At 52.9% G+C, this 21,955-nt stretch overlaps 2 protein-coding genes across 2 annotated transcripts in view; one reads left to right on the top strand and one right to left on the bottom strand.

Moving 5' to 3' along the window:
• UBE2L3 (ubiquitin conjugating enzyme E2 L3) overlaps positions 1–5,532 on the bottom strand; it is a 57,973-nt gene extending 52,441 nt beyond the window's left edge. Inside the window, exon 1 of the mRNA XM_019665460.1 lies at positions 5,425–5,532. Within this exon, the coding sequence (XP_019521005.1) occupies positions 5,425–5,451 (27 nt within the window). The 5' untranslated portion in view covers positions 5,452–5,532. The remainder of the gene's footprint in view (positions 1–5,424) is intronic.
• A 9,226-nt stretch (positions 5,533–14,758) lies between these two features.
• On the top strand, positions 14,759–19,997 carry LOC109394905 (RIMS-binding protein 3A-like). Its single transcript, XM_019665459.1, has one exon. It carries the CDS (start codon positions 14,759–14,761, stop codon positions 19,739–19,741), a length of 4,983 nt encoding a protein of 1,660 aa, XP_019521004.1. The 3' UTR covers positions 19,742–19,997.
• Positions 19,998–21,955: the final 1,958 nt, after the last annotated feature.

The raw sequence follows: 21,955 nt of genomic DNA, 5'->3' as shown, positions 1-21,955 counted from the left end.
TTATCTATGCCCTCAAGAACAGACAGGATGAGGCTGGCCAGGAGACACACAGGCAAAAGCCCTCACAAGTGAGCAGCCTGACCCTTCTCCTGGATGCTGCAGGAGGGGACAGGATACATCTGATCCCTCAACTGAAACGCTATGGCATTTCTCTGCCACCTGTCCTTAAATCCATTAGCATCTCCCTCCATGGCCCCTTGCATGGAGAGGCAGCTCTTCTAGTGGCTGGCCAGAGAACTTCGCCCTGCCAAGGCAGAGGAAGGGAAGGCTCCTACTTCCGGAGGGCCAGGTGTGCTGGACATGCCAACCTAGAGTAAAACCAGGCCAGTTACCCGGTGCTTCTGTAAGACACCTCAGGGACTGGCCTATCTAAAACCTAAGGAGGGGACAGCACAAGGTCAGAAACATGCAGCCATATGGTCGGGGGTGGGGGGAGGTAGATTATTACTGGGCTTCCTCAGGGCATCTCTCAGCACCACTGCTCACATCCGTTCTGAGGTATGAAAGCTACTCAACCTCACTGACTACTAGGGCCCTGTCCTTTTCAACTACAGAAACCCTACTCACTCTGAAGGGCCAGACCAAGTTCCACCTCCTTCTCCATGTCAGAGGGTCTTTCCCTCCCTTGGACTCCATTATTCAGCTGGCATACATCCATCAGTGGGACAGGCCAGGATCTCTTTGTTCTAGAGACATGCCATTCTTCTCCTTTACTGAGCTCCTCAAGGGCAGAGAGCCCAGAAGAGGTGCCCCTTGAGCTGGGTCTTAAAAGACAAGAAGTTACCCTAGTGCAGAGAAGACACAGGGAAGCCCATCAAAAGATCAGGGGTATGCAGAGCATGCCATGTTAGGGATTCCATGGGCAAGTGGGAAGAGAAATGACTGGCAAGACCAGACCTTGCAGGAACATGGATTTTTAAATGCAGTGTCCTGACCTATTGAATTTGGTTACAATCACTGAGAGCAAGGCCTGGGCACGTGCACTTCTTTTGGATACACTGCTGGTTAGGAATCATGCAGGGCTGAGGATAGACTCACTAGTGAGGAATAAAAGGTAACCACTATGGAATTTGATTCAAGTGTCCCACCACAAATGGGGATGGCCTGAACTAGGAGTGGCAGTGTGGATGGAAAAAAAGACAGGCAGAGAACAGAAATAAAGGCGTAGTTCAGCAGAACCTGGCAAGTGGTTAGATGTGCGAGGAAGGGGCAAGGCAGGCTCCCCCAGGTTCTTCCTTGGGCAGCTGAATAGACAAGTGGACCATTACCTAAATAAGGTAAGACAGAAGTGCAGGGCATAGGATGAGCTTAGGCTTAACCGCCTGTAGGTCTCTGTACCACTCAAAGGAAAACTTTCAAGGTGGTTAGATAGAGTCTGGCTCAGGAGGGATGTCTTCATGGTTCTCTAAGCTTTAATTCCTAACTTACTGTTGCAGCAAAGAAAACAGAAATACCTTGAACATTTAGTGATACTTCTCAATGAAATGAGAATATTTTTCAAGTGACCTGGTACAATAAAACATGGAATCAACAGCCTCTTTAGAGTTGTTAGAAGATCAGAAAAGGTCCAAGCATCCCAAGACAAGTGTTTTTGTTCTGGTATAAACCTGAAGAAAAGGTCCCAAATGTTGCAATAACTGAGTATACTCTTTCTCAGGGCCTGTCCCAATTATCTTTCAATAGAAAAACATTTACAAAGAACATCACTAAGGGAGATTGATATAGTCCCAATTTACTGGGATGCATGAATTTAGGATAAAAAAGGAAATGCTTTTCTTAATTCCTAAAACCCCAGCATAACATCATTTGTAAAATTCCCCTCACTTCTTGATACACACAACACACCAGTACCAGACACACTCGTTGCTCTATCATGTTAGTTACTCAACCTCACAGAATATAAACCTGTACTCAAAAGCAAACTAGTTCATTGCTTAGTACAATGAATTCCAAGGAATGAACTGTTATTTAGGGACTCCTCCTACCCATTCACATATGATTATGGACTGTAAGTATACCAATATGAAGTCCTCAGTGAACATTATTTAAACAGCATCAAAAGATTGCTGCAAATCTCAATTTCTCATCTCAACACATACACCATAACCACTAATAAAACATCACCCCTCTCTTAAATTCACAAATTTCCCCACTGAGAAAGCCCTTCTGAGAAGATACTCGGTTAGAAGGTCCCTGTGGAGAGATGTGTGCAATTGAGACACTGAAAAGAAATTATCAGACTGCAATCAATTTCCTTAGCCACACCTACAGGTTTCACTTTTGTAGCTATTACCCTCCTGATTTGAAGCAATGGTTACGATCTGGTTGTTGCCATCGATGCTGAATTAGCTGCTTGTGAATTAAAATATATTTAATGTTTTACTAACATTGTAATTCCTAAAAAGGGTTCTGAAAAAAGCTAATCCTTTTGGCAAGTGCTTTTTAAATTAAAGACTTTATGATACTCACTTTGTCTAAAGTAACTTCTCAGCCCAATACATACAAATCACTCTCCTTTTAATAATGTGTTGTACACTATCTACAGACAGTCATTGTTACAAAGAAATCTCTGGTTCTGAGTGTCCTAGAAAATAGTTTTTGAGGAATTCTAGCGTTAAGGTGTAATTCATTTGACTATTCAACATGTTTACTTTTCAACATCAAAAATCCCTTTTATTATTTCCACCCCATGTATTCATCAACCTGCATCAATCATTTTTTTTTTAAACTAACCAGGTTTAAACACTGAATCTCAGAGACAGTGATCAGCATCATGTAACCAGCATTCCCCCTACTAAATTGACAGAATTTCCATCCGCAACTCAAGAAATGACATACTCTTCCATGCATCCTTGGAATAAAAAGTCAGTGTGACAAGGGGCATGGAACTTGGGATTTGGAACCATCGTGTTTTTAGCATCTCATCTTTCCCCAGTCAGGCCTGCTGCTCACCTTAGGCAACACTCAAACTAAGCCTCATCATTTTCTCATTTGTGAAAACTATTCCTCAATCAAGATGACAATACACTAACTTTAAGTATTATTGAAAAGAACTTATGTAAATGTAAATTATCTAGTCCTAATAAGTATTCAGTTAATATTACATATCTTTTTCTAAGCTCCAATTTTTTTTTTTGAAACACACACACACAAAATTTAAAAATCATAGTAACTCCCCTCTCAGACTCCTGGGAACCCCAAAGTGGGTCAACTGGGCTAGACTAGGGGGATACCAGGATGAACTGGCCAAGATCCTTGCCCTTGAGGAAGTTGGAACCAGGTAAGAAAGACAAGTCTAACACTAATCAGACTGTGTGACAAGTGCTCAAAGAGAAACATAAAGAAAGTGTTGTGGTCACACAAAGGAGGAAACAACTCATTCTTAAGGGGGATGGGGAAAGCGTCACAGAGTAACTGGCACTGGAGGTGAACCTGGGAATTCCCTGGGAGGGAGAGGTGAGAAGGCAGCCTTTCTCAGGAAGAGCAAACAGCATGTGCAAAGGGAGACCACATAGCAAGTGAGTAAGAGTGGGGACTTTGAAGTCAGAATTCAGATCACAGCTCACTCTCTCCTTAGCTAGGAAAACTTGGGCACACACGTCAACAAATCACTCTGCATTCCATTTTCTCATCTACAAAATGGGAATAATAATGTCTAGGTCACAGGGATTAAACATGATCATGAATACGAAGTACAGAGCTGCACAGAGTAAAAGCGCAAAATAATAATAATAATAATAATAATAATAATAATAAATAATGTAGATATTGTGATTAGGTGCAAGGGTAGTGGAAAACCAAGAGGCAGGAGGGGAGGCTGAACAGATTACTCTCAGCCAACCTAAGAAGGGTCTTGCAAGCCAAGTAAGAAGTTAGGATTAACTGCTGAGGACAATAAGACCACAGAGGTTTTCAATAGGAGTGAAAAGACTCAATATTTACTTTAGAAAAAGAATTCTGGTGTCCCTGAAGGGGAATCAGAGAAGAAGGGGGAGGGCACCTGAGAGATAAGAGTATGAATTCAAGTAATTTCTGTAAGATTAGGAAGGAAGGCGTGCACACAAGAAATCTCTCTAAAGTAAATTAAAACTCACAAGGCTTAATGGGTGACAGCATTTGGGGAGTAGAGTAGGGAAATAAGTAACAGTCCTCTCATCTGGATGACTGGGTGAATGGTGGTGTCATTAACAGAGAAGAGATGCAGAGAGGCTGGAGTCTGCTGACTGTCCTTTTGTGCCCACTTCCAATCCAGTTTTATGAAGTTAAATGTCGTCTCCAGCCCTTAGTGAACAAAAGAAAGGAAATGTTCCCAGAGAGGGAGAGCCCCGGAGGGAGGACCCAGAGGCTGTGACTCCAAGTTCAATGTCCAGTTCTACCAAGCACTGCTCTGCCCAGGAGAAACCCCAGCTCTTTATCTCCCTTCAGGAAACCAGCCTCTGGGCCTTTTTTATTTCCGGCGCGGTGCAGCCCGGCAGCACTACACGCCAGCCGACTCACAAGTGTTGGCGAGGTCGGTTCCGGAGGACGCCGGCAAACACACTCGAGAAAGAATTAAACCAGTTTAGCATCCGTGTTCCTCATCAAAGGAGCCAATTAGCAAGAAGACACCCTATTGCATTCAAGATACAAAGTACCAAGTTGTATTTATAAACTTTAGCTGGTTTTGATTCGAACGATTGAAGCCAACCCCCACACCTCAAAAATGGTCCTCTGCTTCATCAGGGAGAGGAGATCGGTATGACTCAGTGGTGGGGAGGAAAGGAGACAGGGAGAACCGCGCGAGATGGGGGCCGACTCCACGCCTTCCTGGAGTTGGAACTTGCCCGCTTGTGACTTTGCAGTCACAAGGCGACAGTTTGCTAGGACCTAGCGCAATTTCAAACGACCCATCAAAAACTGACCTAACTTTCGTCTTCCGACCTCCTCCTTCCTTCCCCAGCCTAAACCTCCCGGCCTCCCAAGCTGCGGCCAGGCGGAGCAGGGCTCCGAGTACGGCGCGCTGCAGCTCAGGGCGGGGCGGCTCCACGGCGCGGGATCCCGGCCGGGGCTCCAGCGCTCGGGCCTTCCCCGCGGGCGCCCGGTTTAGGGCCTCCCGGTCGAGCCCCCCAATCAACGCCGCCCCCGGCCTGGGAAGCGGCCGCCGCGAGGAGAGGGATCCGGCCTGGCTCCGGGCGGAGCGGACGCCCCCGGGAGGGCTGAGGGGCCGGAGGCGGCTACCAGCGCGGCCTGGAGCTCCCGCCCAGGCTGAGGCCTAGACGGCCCCGTTAGCTCCCCCAGCCCGCGCACGGTCCGGGGCAGGGGGCGGCGGGGCCACGCAGGGTGGGAGGCCAGGCGGCGGAGCCCAAAGGAGTCCGGGCCGGCCGCGGGGACCCCGGGCTTGGGACGCCGCCCCCGGCCCGGCCGGCGCCGGAGAATGGCTTTTACCTTCATCAGCCTCCTGCTGGCCGCCATCTTGGATCTGGTGCTGCTGCTTTCCCAGTGTGCATCGGGCCGGCTGGCTGGGCGGCTGAGCCCCCGCACTTCCTGGAGCGGGGGAGGGGCGGGCGGGTTGCACCGGACGAGCAAAACGCCTACTGTGTGCCGGCCTCAGTGCTGGGAAGGCCTGGGTGAATGAAGCAGGCAGAGATCCTGCCTTTCCATGGTGTCTAATCCTATGGCAATTACAAACAGTGCCTGGCACATAGTAGGTTTGCAATAAATATTGGTTGCATAAGATTGTTGAATAACCTATTGTTGAGTATCTATTTCAGGTACTGCTAAGCGCTGTGAAGAAAAGAAAACTGGGTGATAGGAAAATGGTTGGGGGAACCTACTTTTCATGTGGAAGTCAGGGGAGCCTCAGTGTGGAAATAGTATAAATAATAATAGCTAACATTGGTTACCATTGTTACCAACGCTAACAGCCCCATTTCATGGGAAACAGAAGCATGGAGAAGCCCAATGATTTGCCCAAGTTCATGCAGCCAGCTAGGGGTAGAGTCCAACTGTCGTCCACAGCCAACGCTGGGACCTGAAGGATGGAAAGGAGCAGCGGGGAGGCTTAGAGGAGAATGTTTCAGGTAGGGGAAATGACACTGGCGAATGTCATGAAACTGAGTGGTAGGTGGACAGAATAGAGGAAGAAGGATTAGACGGAGTGAGGGAGGCTGGTGACAGACTGTGGAGAGCCTTGTAGGAACCAGAGGGATTTGACTTTTCTTCTAAGCTATGTGCTGTGAAAGCCCCTGGAGACATGTGGGTAGCAACCAAATAGAAGGATGCAGGTTTTTAAGGAGAGTACTCTGATTGGATAATGGAAAAATGGAGGTAGGTAGGAGGATAAGAATAGAAGGAAGGGCCCTTTGGAGGCCTGTTGCAGCTATCCAGCCAAAGAGGTGTGATGGTGGTTTGGACCTCAGATTGTAGTGCAGGCAAAGAGAAGGATACAGCTTCAAAACACGTTTAGACCTTCTAAAGGAGCTTTTCTCCATTCTAGCATGAAAGGAGAGAAGAAAACGGCACTGGAAAATACATAGCCTGGAATAGAGCTGGCCTCTCACAGTGTCCTGGCAGGGGTGGGGGAAGTGGGGGAGGGGGGTGACAGGGGGAGACTAGAAGATAATCCATATGTAATCAAGGACCCTGTTTGCCTTTTATCTCCCCCAGGGCCAGCACACAGTGGGTGCTCAATAAACATTTGGCAAATCTATGAGGGATTCCATTAGCTAGCTCCCTAGAGTCATGGGGGACTTGGAAGCCTGGCCAGGGAACTGACTCCATGGTCCTACTGTGTGCACTGAGCCTGGTGGTTAGTGGGCCCAGGTCAAAGAAAAAACACAGCTCTATTAGGAACTGCTTTCCTCTATGGAGAACCACAGAGGGAAAGGATCCTGCCTTGAAGAATTCCAAGCCAGTTGAGGAAGCACAATGCATACTCTTGACCTTGACATGCTAAACTGGGAATAGAGGCTGGGATCAAGGGAGACCAGGTGCTGAGAATAGCCTTTGCTGTGGCAACCTTTTTTTTTTTTAAAGATTTTATTGGGGAATTGGGGGAGGGGAACAGCATTAGAAAATCGGGGAAGGGGAACAGAAATTTGCTGTCCTTTTGTTCTTCAGCCTAGTTATGGAGGACATCGCTTCACTGGCCCATGTTGGTATTATCATTGCGCTCTTCCCGAGTGAGGCAGTTGCTCACCGATCATTGGACGGCCACTCATGGCAGCTCACACTGGGAGCCAGCCACTCACAGTAGCTCATGGCAGCCCTGCTGTGGCATCTTCCTGCATCCTCACCACTGCCCTGCAAGATGGCTCCCTTGTACCCACTTTGCAGGTAGAGAACCGAGGCCGTGAGCAGCACACAGGAAAGGTACCCAGTCCCAGTGGAAGTTGCCTGGTCTTTGAGCTTCTGGTCTGGCTTCTGGTCACACCAGCTCCTCCCTTCACTTAGCTAACCCTCTTCGTTCAGACCTGACCTTTTCATGCCACCTCCTTGAGCCTCCCATCAAAAGTGGCTTTTTCCTCCTCTTCCTCCTCCTTCTGGATTCCAGGCCCTTCTGCTCAACCTTACCACATGCTGCTCCTTCCTCCAATCAGCACAGGGTCCTGGGTGCTCACCTACTAGGTTCAGAGAGGAAGACACAAAGGTGGCCCCTGCCATTAAGGGGCTGGCAGCATCCTGGGAAGGCACCAAGGAAAACAACAGAAGGTAGGAGGATTTGGTGAGGTGTAGGGACTCAGAGTGGGGACCTGACAGAGGCCAGGGGCAGGGCCAGGGACAGAAGGAGTTCTTCAGCAGGAGAGAGGACAAGAGACATTGCAGGGAAAAGAAAGTGCCTCTGCTAAGGCAGGGATTAGCAATAGACACTCATACTCAATAAGGCTGACTATGTGCCTGGCACTGAACACTAGACATTTGCACCCACCACTGAGTTCATTGGCACCACAGAGCAATGCTAACATGTTCTATTTCACAGGTGATGAAACTGAGGCCCTGAGAGAATGGCTTGCCTGGCATCACCCAGCTAGGAAGTGGAGCTCCAGGAGGTAGATCCCAGTCTGGTCCACGCAGGTGAGGTTCTGTCTTGACCTGCTTCTGTTGGCTCAAATCCTCATGTCCTACATCCCTCCCTTCCTATAACCAGTGCTCCAGCCACACCACCCACCCTGCCTGTGATGCCTTTGTCATTCCTTCCCTCCAACACCCCCTTATCCATCTGGCAAGTCTAGTCATTCCTAAGGACTCAACTTACCACACCCGCCCCTTGAGGAACTTGACAGCCTGCTGTGTGGTGGGCTCCCACAAGTGCAAAATGCACAAGCATTGACTTCCTCCAAATGCCCTCTGAGGTTGGAACTATTATCAATCCCTTTTACAGAGGAACAAACTGAGGCTCAAGGGGTCAATCAACTTTATTTCAGCTACTCAGCAGATCAGAGGCTTGAGCCCAAGTCTGCTCTAGGACTGTGAGAGGTAAACCAAGGTCTGACCTAAAAGTCTCCTTCCCTCTTTCCCTCCCTCCCTCCTACTCTCCCTCCTTCTGTTCTATCCTATCTTCCTTACTCCCTCCTTCCTTCCTCCCTTCAGCAAACCCCATTGGAGGTTCTCTGTGTTTGAAGAATAAAGAAATTAACATGGTGCCTGGCTCTTACTCCACCCTGACCAGATTGGGCACTCAAAAAGCATTTGATAAAGAACTGTCCTCTGGGGCCAGCCAAGTGGCTCAGTTGGTTAAGAGTGCGAGCTCTGAGCAACAGGGTCACTGGTTCGATTCCCACATGGGCCAGTGAGCTGCACCCAAGCTCATGGCACCTTGAGCTGAGCGGCCGCGAGCCACAGATGGGTGGCCAGATAACAACTGGACTTGGAGCTGAGGCAGCTGCGCCCTTCACAACTAAGATTGAAGGACAACAACTTGGCTGTTCCCCTTCTCCAATTCCCCAACACTGTTCTCCTTCCCCAACTCCCCAATAAAATCTTTAAAAAAAAAAAAAAGAACTGTCCCCTAATCTAGAGCAACAGCCAAATGACTGGACAAAGTAGACAAGGCCTCATGCTTCAGGCTGCAGAGGAAGGAGAGTGATTTAAATAGGTCCAGAGGAGAGAGAAGTAGAGATGACAGAAGATGGAAGATAGGTCTGTCTTGGCAACAGTGGGTCGCTGGAAAACCATGATGTTGCCAATAGCAACAGGGTCCTCAGGAAGCAGCAGCCATTTGTCCAAGGGCTTAGGGATTACAATTACACTCTGGCTGCCAGAGCCACTGGGCTAGGCTATATGGCACCAGTTCAGAGCCCGGACTTGGGTCACACAGGACTAGGCACAAGTACTTGTGTGACCTGGGCATTTCCTCATCTGGAGAGGACAGGGACAACCTCCCTGGCTGTGATGAGGACTCAGGGACAAGGCATGTAAAGTGCAGGTGGGAGCAGACTGGCCACCCACAGAAGCACACTCGTGAATTGCTGGGCCAGGGCTGCCAGGGTAAGAGACCAGCCCAGCAGGCCAGGGGCCTTGACCCGAGAACTGGAAGCTGACACACTGCCTCTCCCTGCCCAGGAAGACGTAGACCATCCAGAGTAGGCTCCAGGAAGTAGAGGAAGAGAGCAGCACAGTCCTTCTCCAGGTATCCAGTCCCATCCAGTAAGGAGCAGTGCTAGGAATGCCAGGCCTTTCCAGGACCTAGAAAGAGAAGACCTGGTTGGGATCCTGCAGAGTGACCCTTCCTCTCTGAGCTCCAGTTTCTCCTCAGGCAAAGGAGAACCATGAGCAGAATTGTTTTTTTTTGTTGTTTTTTTAGCTGAGCCATCCTGCCACCTGTTGACAGCTCAGCGGCAGCTCAGCTTGGGCCGGGACTCGAACCAGTGTTTCTCAAAGCTCGCACTCTTGAGCAAGCTCTTAACCAACTGAGCCACTCGGCTGACCCCAAAATTGTTAAGAATCAATGCCAGAAGGGGTATGGGCTTGCCCTGGGTGCAGTGGGCATGGGAGAAGACAAGTGCAGGCAGCCAGACTGCTTTGTAGGTTCCTCTGTCTGAAATCTGATCTCAGCTCTGGACCTCACATCCTCTCCTGTCTCAGTTCTTGGGTAGCCTGCTCTGGTGGACTTCTTCTCCCAATTAACACCACACCCCACCCACAACACTTGCCCAAGCTCTCAGTTCACTATGTTCCTTTGCCATATTGTGTTTAACCTCTGTGTCCTCCCTTAGACTGTAAACTCCATGAGGACAGAGGCCACATCTAGGCTGTTTGCCTCTGTCTTCTTCAGTCATGTATTTACTGAGCACCTACAATATGCCAGGCACTGTCCTAGAGACGACATCAGAGAACTGAAAACACATTGATCCAAAAATTAGGGAACTGGATTGGAAATCTGGGGCTACTATAGCTGCAGAGGTTAGGAAATGTAAAACCCTCCAGTGGACCCTCGCATGTAGCCCACGGCCCTCACCAAGGCCAGGCAAACTCTGCAAACCTCAGGACATGGGTAGAAAAGTTGGAACATGGCTAGGCTAGACTGGAAGAGGAGGCTGTGAACCAGATTATCCAGGATTCCAGACCCCATGACTACTTGGGTCAAACAAAGGTCATAGGCTGGGGCTATGGCAGAGGCAGCATGGAATACAGGGCTGGCGATGTGGGGGAACCAAGATGCAAAGGGGCAAGTGCCTTCTCTCAGCATCAGTGGAATCACAGACTGTCGGGGCAGCATATGTGTGTGCACATAATACATAGGAGGTCTCTAACCCAGAGGTTTTCAAACTTGTTTCTAGCAGTACACCTCTTTAAAACACTATTAAACCAAAGTCCTCCTTAGAAACTAATAAGTGACAGTAATGAGTGGCTGTGTCCTACTGAAGTAGTAGGGGCAGTGTCCCCCTTTTAGTTCCTGGCATATCTTCTCCAACCCCAAAGGTCCTATACTATTTCCCAGGAACCCTAGAGCCCTAAGGAATCCAGTTTGAAAACCACATATGTAATCCATCCCTTTCATGTTATGGGCAAGAAAGTCAAGACCCAGAGAACGCAGCAACATGGTGAGCTGATGTTGGTCTCTGCTCTCCTTGAGCTCAGTGTTCTTGGGGGTGACAGACAGGTTACTGGACAATCAGTGCACAACATGATGAGTGTGAGGATGGCAGAAGCCCAGCCCTAGGGAAGCCCTGGTTTGCTCATCCACTCAGCCATATTCAGAATGCTTCTGACATGCCATGGGTGGGGCCATCACGGGCAGCTCCTAGATGGTGACTGTGGGGTTCACAGAGACTCACCCCAGAGTCCTCCTCCTTGGCAGCAGCCTGCTCTCCTGGCATGTTGGAGGCCCTCCTCTAGGCTGCAACAGGACATTGAGCTGTGAAGCCCTACATACCACCCTGGAGTGACAATCTGGCTCTGCCACGGCTGCCCATGTGCCCTGGCAAGACACTTGCTCCCACTGAGCCCTAGGTCCTCCTATGACAAACAGAGCTGTAGTGAGTATTCCATGATGACATCCTCCCCTTGGCTACCATGTGCAGTGGCCTAGCACTAGTTCAAGGCTAAGGCCATCCTTGCATCTTGCCAACCTCCCCACCTCACATTCACCTCACCTCTCAAAGAGAACATCTGGAGTCATAATTCCTTGTGTTCTTGTAACTCACCACCACCCGAAGGCATTGCCTATGGCATACCAGTGGTTCAAGGGAACCTGGTTTTAAAAATATGAGTATAACAAAAAGGGTGGGGCCCACAGGGCCACAGTCTGAATAAACACAGTACCTGCTTCTTTAAACCTCAGTTTTCCCACCTGTGAGATGGGGCCAAAATCACCTGCCCACCTTCCTGAGGAAATGACTATGTAAGTGAGAGGGCCTGTCTGTCTTGCACTAGGAGCAACTGGGGAAGGTCAGGCACAGAAGAGAGGCTGCTGGGGAAGGAGAAATTCACTAGGAAAGGTTATATAGGTGGCTCATGGCCAGACAGCCATCCTCAGAGCAGCAGAGCCTGAGTTATGAGAGGCCTTGGGTGCTGCCCAGGCCAGGCCAAAACATAAAGAGAGAAGCAAAAGGGTCACTAATGTGAACACAACATTAAGGTCTGGATGCAAATGGCCAGGTATCAGATATGCATCCGCATTTCTCAGGAACCACTTGGTGCCCGGGCAGGAAGGGCAGGGAGGAGCCAGATTTAAGTAGGGCTCCTGAGCTCCTAACCGCACAGGCGGCCAGGCTAAGAGAAGCTGTGTGTGTGTGTGTGTGTGTGTGTGTGTTTCACAGCTCAGGACCCCACCCACATCTCTGCTGAGGCCAGACCCTCACTCCCAGCCCCACGTGAGGCCTTTGTCCAAGGCCCCAATGGGCAGCCTGGAGCCTGGGGACCTAGCCCTTGCTTCCAGGTGGTGCCTGAATGTGGGAGGTAGGCAGGCCAGGTGGCCAGGTTGGGCAGTGCCCTGCATGCCCTTCCTGCCTACCAGACCCTGGGTCCCCACCCCTTTTTTCTGGGGAGGGGCTTTTCATTTACACTTCTTCTGAGCCTACCCCAGGCAGCGACACAAACATGTCCCTGCTCCAAAAGGAGAGGTGCCAGGTGGGGCGATCAGGAATGTAGAGTCCTGGGGAGCCCAGGCCCAGCCTGAGGGTCAGGGAAGGGTTACTAGAGGAGAAACAGCTAAGCTGAGGCCAAAGAACAAGACAGGGTTAGTAATAAGTGAGTGGACAAAACCAGGGTTGTGTGGGACCCACTAATGAGCCCGATCATCTTGAGCAGAACTCTTAATCCACTGGGACTTGAGACTCCTTATCTATAAAATGAGTGGTTTAAATAATGTATGGCAAGCACTTAGCATGGCACATAGTAGGTGCTTGGTTTGCAGTGTACATTGCTATTTTTTTTGTTAGGCAAGGTTGTCATCCCAGGCAAGGGAACCACACATGCAAAGGCCCAGAGGCCTTTGAGCCAGGGGTATTCTTCATACCCCTGGAAGAAGCTTGTGAGGGTACAGGCCAAGCTCTGGATGGGAAAATGAGAACTTACCCAGATTTTGGTGCAGCTCCTATGCACACTCATCCCTCAGCTGAGAGAATCTTGGTGTCCCTCCAACCATGGGAGGCAGGTGCTGTCATATACTCATTGTGTAGAAGCTGGGAGAAGTGAAGTAGTAACCAGTCATGGTCACTCAGTCAAAAAGCAGCAGGGTCTAGATGGAAACTCAGGTCTCTGAGTTTTCTCACCTGCCATAAGCATCCAGAGTGAGTCCAGAAAGCACAGAGTGTCTGTGCTGCCTCCATCATGGCAGCCCCGCCCAAACTCGGCCAAATTCCTGCCTTTGTAGACCTGTTTCTCTAGCTGCTAAAAAGAACTAGGATTAAAATTAATGCCAACCAGAGACTTGCTCTGTTCCAGGCACTGTGTGTTCTCACCTCATTGAAACCTCACAACCAGAAGAAATGGATGCTCAGAGAGGTCAGGGAATTCTGGGAGGTCACGCAGCCCAGAAAGGGGCTACATTATTGGCTCATTTTACAGATGAGGACATGGAAATGGCACAAGAAGCTGAAGGACTGTTTGACTCCAGAAGTCCTCCAGCCCTAACCATCTAATCACATTATGCTTTGGCAAACCATGGAAAGTTCTCTAGTCTTGCTGTTTCCAGCAAGACTAAAGGTGATGTGGGGAACCAGATGGGCTCATAGGGGCCTCTGGCTTTACCTTTTGGAGAAGCACTCCTGAGCCAGACCAAACGGCAGCCCCATTCTCTCACCTCCTTCCCTGACTCTCCAACTGGCCAGCACCCTACTCAGGTTTCTACTTGACCCTCTCTCCCGCAGATGGAGAATATGACTCTCCCCTGGGAGAAACAATGAGAAGGGGTCCTCACAGCAGCGACCCTGAGATTGGGTAGATAAGAGTCAGAATACTGATGGACTGTGGAGGCACAGAGTTTTGCAGTTTTTAGTCCCCACTTAACTACTTCTGGGCTGTGTGACCACAGAGATGTCTATATCTCTCAGAGCATCCTTCCAGAATGATTGTAAAAATGAACCAAGAAAACACAGGTCAGGGCTTTCTTTGGTCCTTGAAGAAGCCCTACTCCCGTCTCAGCTGGTACCATGCCCAAGATATGGGCTCAACACTTCCCATCTAGAAAATGGGCATAGGAGGTTTACATAAATAATGTACGCAAGCGCTTAGCACCAGAGGGGGTCCTTGGAAGGATAGGCGCAGTGAGGGTGCAGGCACCAGAGTCACCCTCCCTTAGCTGGGAGCCCAGGGTCCATCCCCAAGTTTGGGCATACCTTGTGGTTTTCATCCACCTAGAGAAACACCGCCTGAACCCATGGCAGGGCCAGGCTAGGTCTGCTTACACCCCATCTGTGATCTTGACCCACAAAGGGTGGCCCCTTTCTCCAGCCAGAAGAGCAGCCTGGCTTCCCACTGGCCTGTTGACCTGAAAGGATTGTACAGCGCTTGGGAGAATGCCTGGGGTGGGTCACAAGGGACATGGTGCCAAGAACAGGGAAAGGCCTGGAACCAGAGAGACCCTGGGGCATCCTGGGAAGGGCACAGGCTGGGTTGAGCAGGGGTGTCAAGAGCCCAGCCCAGCATAGGCAGCCTGGAGAGGAGCGAGGGCTGGTGCACCCGCAGCAGGGGGTGGGGAAATGCCCAGAGGCGGAAGGGGCACGCGGAGACCCCCAGGGGCGCCGGAAGGAGCGCGCGGGGCGGTTGGCCTCGGCCCAGGCGGCGGCAGTTGGCGAGCAGTGGCCTCGGCCAGGCGACTGGCTGGGCCACTGCCACCATGACCAAGGACTCGCCCAACCCTTCGGGTGGCAGCCGCTCGACACCCAAGAAGATGGCTAGTCCGGGCCCGGCGGCAGGGATGCTAGAGGAGCAGAGGCGGGAGCTGGAGAAGCTGCGGGCCGAGCTGGAGGCGGAGCGAGGACGCGGGCTGGCTGAGCGGCGTCGCTTCGCGGCTCAGGCACGCCAGCTGCGAGAGGCGGCCGAGCGGGAGCGGCAGCAGCTGGTTGACCATCTGCGCTCCAAGTGGGAGGTACAGCGCAGTCGGGAGCTGCGGCAGCTGCAAGAGGAAGTGCTGCGGGAGCGAGAGGCCGAGATCCGGCAGCTGCTGCGTTGGAAGGAGGCCGAGATGCGGCAGCTGCAGCAGCTGCTGCACCGCGAGCGCGACGGCGTCGTGCGCCAGGCCAGGGATCTGCAGCGCCAGCTGGCCGAGGAGCTGGTAAACCGCGGCTACTGCGGCCGCGCGGGGGCGCCCGAAGTCGCCGCCGCGCAGTGTCGCTGTCGCCTCCAGGAAGTGCTGGCGCAACTTCGCTGGGAGACCGACGGCGAGCAAGCCTCACGCATCCGCCACCTGCAGGCGGCGCTCGACGTAGAGCGCCAGTTCTTCCTCAAGTACATCCTGGAGCACTTCCGCTGGCACCCGGCTTTGTCCCGCACCCCCGACCCTCAGACTGTGCATTTTTCGGAAGAGCAGCACCCTGAGACCCCCTGCGAGTCTCGCCGTTCCACAAAATCCGCCTGTCGACTCGAATCCTTTGGCAGCCGGAGCGTCCGCGTCCGCGTGCGCTCCCGCTCCCTTGACTTGGTGCCCGCAGCATGCCCCAACTCCCTAGACAGCTTGCTCCCCACGCGCGCCAGCTCCCTCGATTCCTTGGCACTAGCGCGTTCCCGCTCGCTCAACAGCACCCTGAGTCTCCCCAAGGCTCCCGAATCCGAGGAGCGGGCCTCCTCCTCTCCAGACACTTCCATCCTGGGCTCCCCGAGTCCCCCGCTGCCGCCAACGCCGCCGCCGCCGCCACCACCACCATCACCACCACCACCACCACCACCCGAGCACGGGGAACCTAGCGACCCGCCAGGTGGAGAAGACTCCGGGAGCCAGTCCTGCGAGGCCCTGACCCTCTCGCCGCTGAGCCTGGACTACCACGAACTGGTGAAGCAGAACTCGGAACTGTCCGAGGTGTTGCAGGTGCTTGCGCGCCGCTGCTCTGAACTGCACGCAGAGAACATGCAATTGCGGCGCGCAGGCTTCCCTGACAAGGTGGACGAGAAGGTGAAGCGGCTCAAGGTGAAGCACGCGGAGCTAACAGGCCTGGCGCGGCGCCTAGAGGACCGGGCCCGCAAACTGCAAGAAACCAACCTGCGGGCTGTGAGTGCGCCTGTGCCCGGCGAGAGTCGCGCTGACCTGGAGCTGTGCCAGGCCTTCGCCCGCCAGCGCGCTCGGGACTTGTCGGAGCAGGCAAGCACGCTGCTGGCCAAGGACAAGCAGATCGAAGAGCTGCAGCAGGAGTGTCACTTGCTGCAGGCGCTCGTCGCCTCGGGCTCCGGCAGTTCTCCGCACCCTAGTGGGGGCGCGGCCAGCGCCCAGTGGCTCAACGTCAGCGACTTGGACCGGCTGCAGCGCGAGTCTCAGCGGGAGGTGCTGCGCCTGCAGAGGCAGTTGACGTTACAGCAGGCCACTGGCAGCGCCCCGGCGGAGGCTGGTGGTCAGAAAGCACCCTGCGAGGAGGCGCGGCGCCAGGTACTGGCTCTGGATCGCGAGCTAGGCGCGCGGCGGCACGAGTGCGAGGAGCTGGGCGCGCAGGCGGCGGCCGCACGGTGGCGGGGCGAGAAGACCAAGGAGCAGCTGCAGACGGCGCTACGCGAGGGCGCCTGGTTGGCCAAGGAGAACGTGCAGCTGCAGGCCCAGGCGAACTGGTCGCGGAAAGTGGAGGCCGAAAACAACGACGTGCGCGGGCAGCTGGGCCGCGCGTGCCAGGAGCGCAACACGGCGGGTTTTCTGGCAAAGCAGCTGCTGCAGCAGGCGGCACATGTGCAGGACATGCAGCAACAGCTGCAGCATGACCTGCAGGAGGCCCTGTGTGATCTCCATGCTGCCAGGGAGGAGATGCCGGTGCTGCAGTGTCAGCCTGGTCACCCTCCCCTGGAACCCCGGAAGGCCCCCCAAGCCCCGGATTCCCAAGGAAGGAAGAGCAGAAAGATCAAGTTCCAGCCAGTGCCTGAAGACCAAGCATCGTCACAGATCTCCAACAGAGACAAACAGGAGAAGAAGGAAACCTCTCTGCCAGAGAGCCCATTTGCCCTTGGGAAGCCAGTCAGTGCCCCACAAGTGCTAGACAGAGTCCCAGCTAGCCGACCTCTGGACTCCAGGCCCCAGGCCAAGAAAACCACCTCCCAGTCGAACTCCTCCTCTGAGGTGGAGTCCACGTGGGCCACAGTACCATCTTGCCCTACTCTGGACATAGACACGGCCAGTGAAATGGAGGATCTGGACTCTGACAGTGTGTCCTTCACCCTGGAAGTGGGTGACTCAGAGGTCCCTGCCACAGCCAAGCTCAAGATCTTCCTGGTTCGATATAACTACAACCCATTTGAGGGGCCTAACGAGCACCCTGAGAGTGAGCTGCCCCTCACGGCTGGGGATTACATATATATCTTTGGGGACATGGATGAGGATGGTTTCTATGAAGGAGAGCTTGAGGATGGCCGGCGGGGCCTAGTGCCCTCCAATATGGTAGAACAGATTCCAGACAGTGACATCCTTGACTGCCTGTCCCCCAACTCCCCTGACCTTGGTCCCATTCAACTTCCAACTGAGCAGGGCAAAGCTTCAAAGGAAGATGCTGGTCACAGCTTATTGCCTAGGAAAACTCAGGGAGCTGTGCAAAGGGGGACATGCCAGGTGGTGAGTGCAGTCTCCAAGACAGAAATGGCAGTAGAGATCTCAGATACCAAGACAGAAGACAGCTGGCTGGGCTCACTGCAGAGTGTGGAGGACCAGGGCTTCTTCAGACCCCTTCTGGGAGCCAAAGGGGTCCTTTGCGTGGCCCCCAAACAACTACACCTGCGGAATGTTGCAGCCACATTGGCCGAGATCACCTGGGTCAACAGCAGCAGCAGCCACCCCCACATGGTGTACCTCAATGAACAAGAGCATGCCCTGACCCCAGCGGGTATGAGCAGCTACACCTTCCACAACCTGCATCCCAACACACGGTACCAGGTGCAGGTAGAGGTGTGGCTGCCATGGGACTCGCTACAGGTGCACTGGGAAACTATATCCTCCACCATCACCTTTGATACGCCCTTGGCAGGACCCCCTGACCCTCCACTGGATGTGCTGGTGGAGCACCACACTTCACCAGGCCTCCTGGTGGTCAGCTGGCTCCCAGTGACCATCGACTCTGCTGGGTCCTCCAACGGAGTCCAGGTCACTGGCTATGCTGTGTATGCTGATGGGCTTAAGGTTGTAGAAGTCACTGATGCCACTGCTGGGAGCACCCTATTGGAATCATCCCAGCTCCAGCTGCCCCTGATGTGCCAGAAGGTCTCGGTGAGAACCATGTCGCTTTGTGGCGAGTCTGTGGACTCAGTTCCAGCTCAGATCCCTCATGACTGTTTCGCCTGTCATCAATTGCCAGAGACCTCTCCATTGAGCTACACCTGTGGCGACCTGTCCCTCTCCAGAGTCACCTTCCCCATCTGCCCTCAGAGACTGGCATTGGCTCCTCTAAGTGCCAAGGCCAGCCTCCACACCCTTGAAAACTGTGGGGAGCCCCAGGCCGAGTTCCTAGAAGCATTCCCTGAAGAACACCCAAGGAGGTGCTCCCCAATACCCAACCTGAGTTCAGATGGAGAATGTCCAAGTGTAAGGGCTGGCAGCCAAGCCCAGGTGCCCACAAAGGTCTGGGAGGTGTGCAGAAGGGACCTGTTCTTTCAGAAGAGTCCCCAGAACTACAGGTCACCTCTGCCCAGTGGTCAGTCTATGGGAGAAAAAGACCACCACCGGCACATGGGCACCTGCCAAAACCCTGCTCTGGGAGTTGTCCATCTGTCCCCTGAGTGTGGGCCCGAGAAAGATCCACATCAGGAAAAGGCTGCCCTTGAGAAGATCCTTAGGCAAAAGCAAGAAGCCCAAGTATTCACCCCTCCCCAGTTGAGCACCAGCCAACTATACGTGTCTGACTTCCATGACACTTTGCAGGAGGAGGAGGAGGCAGTGTGCTTCCGTCTGTGGGGCACAGAGAAGCAAGAGCAGAAAAGGGAGCTTAAGACCCAGAGCGGACAAGGTCAGGCTCTGGGTGGCAAGAGAGAGTGCCAGCTCCATGAGCCCACCTTGGTGCCTTGTCCAGCTCCGTCCAGCAAAATCATTAAGATGTCCAGGGGCAACACCCCATTGCTGGGGACAGGCACAGACACTCCAGTGAGGGTCTTTGTGGCCCTCTTTGATTATGACCCTCTGGCGATGTCTGCCAACCCTGAGGTTGCAAAGGAGGAGCTAGCCTTCCAGAAAGGACAGTTACTGAAAGTGTGGGGTTCTCAGGACCCACATGGCTTCTACCATGGTGAATGCAATGGACAAGTGGGCAACATCCCTGGGCACCTGGTGGCTGAGGCAGAAGTGGGCATGGAGCAGACTGACAGGAGGTGGCATTTGCCGGCACAAAGGCACATGCCTTCTATGGCCCATCTCGATGACTTTGGGGGGCTCACCAGCCACCAAGGCTCCTTCCTCATGCCCCAAGAGAACCCCAGGAGGCCCCCACTGAGGACTCCAACAACCACGATGGCAGCTCTGAACTATGACCCCAAGGACGGGGGAGTAGGGAGCCCGGGGAAGAGCAAGCTGCCCCTGAAGTCAGGGGATGTGGTCAGAGTCTATGGGCCTGTGGATGAAAACGGATTCTATTATGGGGAGTCAGGCGGCCACAGAGGCCTGGTCCCAGCCCACCTGCTGGATCACATGTCCCTCCATGGAGAGTGAGCAAGACTACTCATGGGGTTAGTGGCCTCTGGCCGCCCACGCCCCATCAGAGGAGAAGCAAGCACTTGGACCCCTCCACGAGCACCCCTCCTTACCTGTGTGAGCACCACTGTGTGAAACCGATGGCAGTCTTCAGGCATCCCCTAGCCTCTGAGAGCAACAGGGCTTAAGTCTGAACTGAGCTGTTTCCAAAAGAAAATAGGACAGGCAGCTCCTAGAGTGTGACAGGCTGGTTCAGAGTATTTGGAGAAGTGCCTTTCTGTGCTCAGTATGCGTTTTCTTTAGGAGGTTAACATTAGTCATCCATCACCTTGTATGAGAGTCTCAAGGAAAGCCTGCCTCTCAAAAAAAAAGTGACTAGAATGTTATTTTTCTATGTTCAACCCCTCATAAAATATTGATAGAAAAAATATTTTATTTTGTTATTATTTTAAGATTTTATTGGGGAATTGGGGGAGGGAACAGCATTGGGGAATCGGGGAAGGGAAACAGACAAGTTGCTGTCCTTTGGGTCTTCAGTCTAGTTGTTGGAGGACGTCGCTTCACTGACCCATGTTGGTATTGTGATCATTGCGCTCTTCCCGGCTGAGGCAGATCAGTCGCTGGTCATTGGATGGCCGCTTACAGCGGCTCACGGCAGCCCAGCTCCAGCTATTGTTCACCATCTTAGCTGTAGAGGGCACAAGGTCACTGGCCCATATGGGATCCGAACCGGTGGCCGTGCTGCTCAGAGCTCATGCTCCCAAGCCAACTCTTTTTTTTTTTAAGATTTTTATTGGGGAATTGGGGGGATGGGAACAGCACTGGGGAATTGGGGGAAGGGGAACAGACAAGTTGCTGTCCTTTTGTTCTTCAGTCTAGTTGTGGAGGACGTTGCTTCACTGTCCCAAGTTGGCACCATCATTGCGCTCTTCCCGAGCGAGGCAGATCAGTCACTGGCTTCTGGACGGCCGCTCCCTGCGGCTGCTGGCCGCTCACGCTGGCTGCTGGCTACATATGGTAGCCCATGGCAACCCACTGCCACAGGGGCTGCAGCCTATGCCATCTCCAGCGACTCACGGCAGCCCAGCTCCAGGTTGAGCTGTTGTTCAGCATCTTAGCTGTGGAGGGCAGTGTCACTGGCCCTCATATGTGGGATCCGAACTGGGCCCTCAGCATCCCAAGCCAGTTCTTAACCATCGCGCCACTCGGCTGACCCCCAAGCCAACTCTTAACCAACGCGCCACTCGGCCGGACCCAAGAAAGAGAATATTTTAGAAGTGAAAGCACAACCAAGGGAAACACAAGCCTGCCTCTCTTTTCCCTCTTCTGTTCAGGGGGCCCGTAAGGGCTGCAGACATGTTTTCCTAGCTAGGGAGGGGGAGAGCACCCCCTTGCTCTCGTGCAGCACATGGTCTGCTGGCAGGGCTGCCAAGAGGCCAGCTAAGAGCCAGGGCTGAGAAACAGGACCCCCAAGGGTGTCCCTGCAGGCAGGCTGTGTGTTCCTTTGTGGAGGGTGGGGTCACTCTTTTCCAGCTGGAGATCCCTTTCCCCAGTCCTTTTTTTGTGGTGTGTGTGGGCCATGTTTACCCACATTTACCCCATTTTACAGAAGAGACTCTGAGGTTCAGGAGGCTCCCTCAGGTCCCACAGCCCCAGAGCTGCTTCCTCCCATTGTCTTCCGGGGCTCACCCTCTAGAAGAATGGGGATGAGGAGTGGTCTTTATCCTTCTCAGCTTCTGATTGATGTCCCTTTGTTTCCCTAAGTCCAGCAATGCTGCCAGAGGAAGGGCATCACTTTCCTGAGTGCAGGAGGAAATTACTGGAAGCATTCCTGGACCAAATTGGAGCCAAGAGCACGTTCTTTGGGGTGTTGGCGAATTGGGTCCAGAGGTTCCACCATGCTACCCCTGGGTTGAAGGTGGGAACAGGGAAGGTACAGGCCCAGGGGATGTCTCAACCTGACACACTGCTGTCTTACCCACAAAGAACACAGGAATCAACAAGGCAGCTGTGGTGTGCACACACGCATTTGCCACTCGGGAGCAGGAAGATGAGGGAGAGGAAACCCTCCTCCCATCCGCTGAGGGCCATGCTCATCCCCTCTCAGGCTCATAACCACCCATTTTTACAGTGAGAAAGCTGGCCCAGAAGGCTCTGCGGCTGGCCTGAGGAGGCAACCCAGACCAGCTCACAATTTGTTTTAACTGTGATAAAATACATATAACATAAAAT

The sequence above is a fragment of the Hipposideros armiger genome, unplaced genomic scaffold (genome assembly GCF_001890085.2).
Source record: "Hipposideros armiger isolate ML-2016 unplaced genomic scaffold, ASM189008v1 scaffold_443, whole genome shotgun sequence".
NCBI classification, from domain to species: Eukaryota; Metazoa; Chordata; class Mammalia; order Chiroptera; family Hipposideridae; genus Hipposideros; species Hipposideros armiger.
Note: the sequence above shows the minus strand (reverse complement) of the source record. Positions and strands in the feature narration are given on the sequence as shown.

What these genes read in the sequence shown, in the direction of transcription:
- LOC109394905 (XM_019665459.1), top strand. Translation starts at nt 14,759, where the DNA reads ATGACCAAGGACTCGCCCAACCCTTCGGGTGGCAGCCGCTCGACACCC.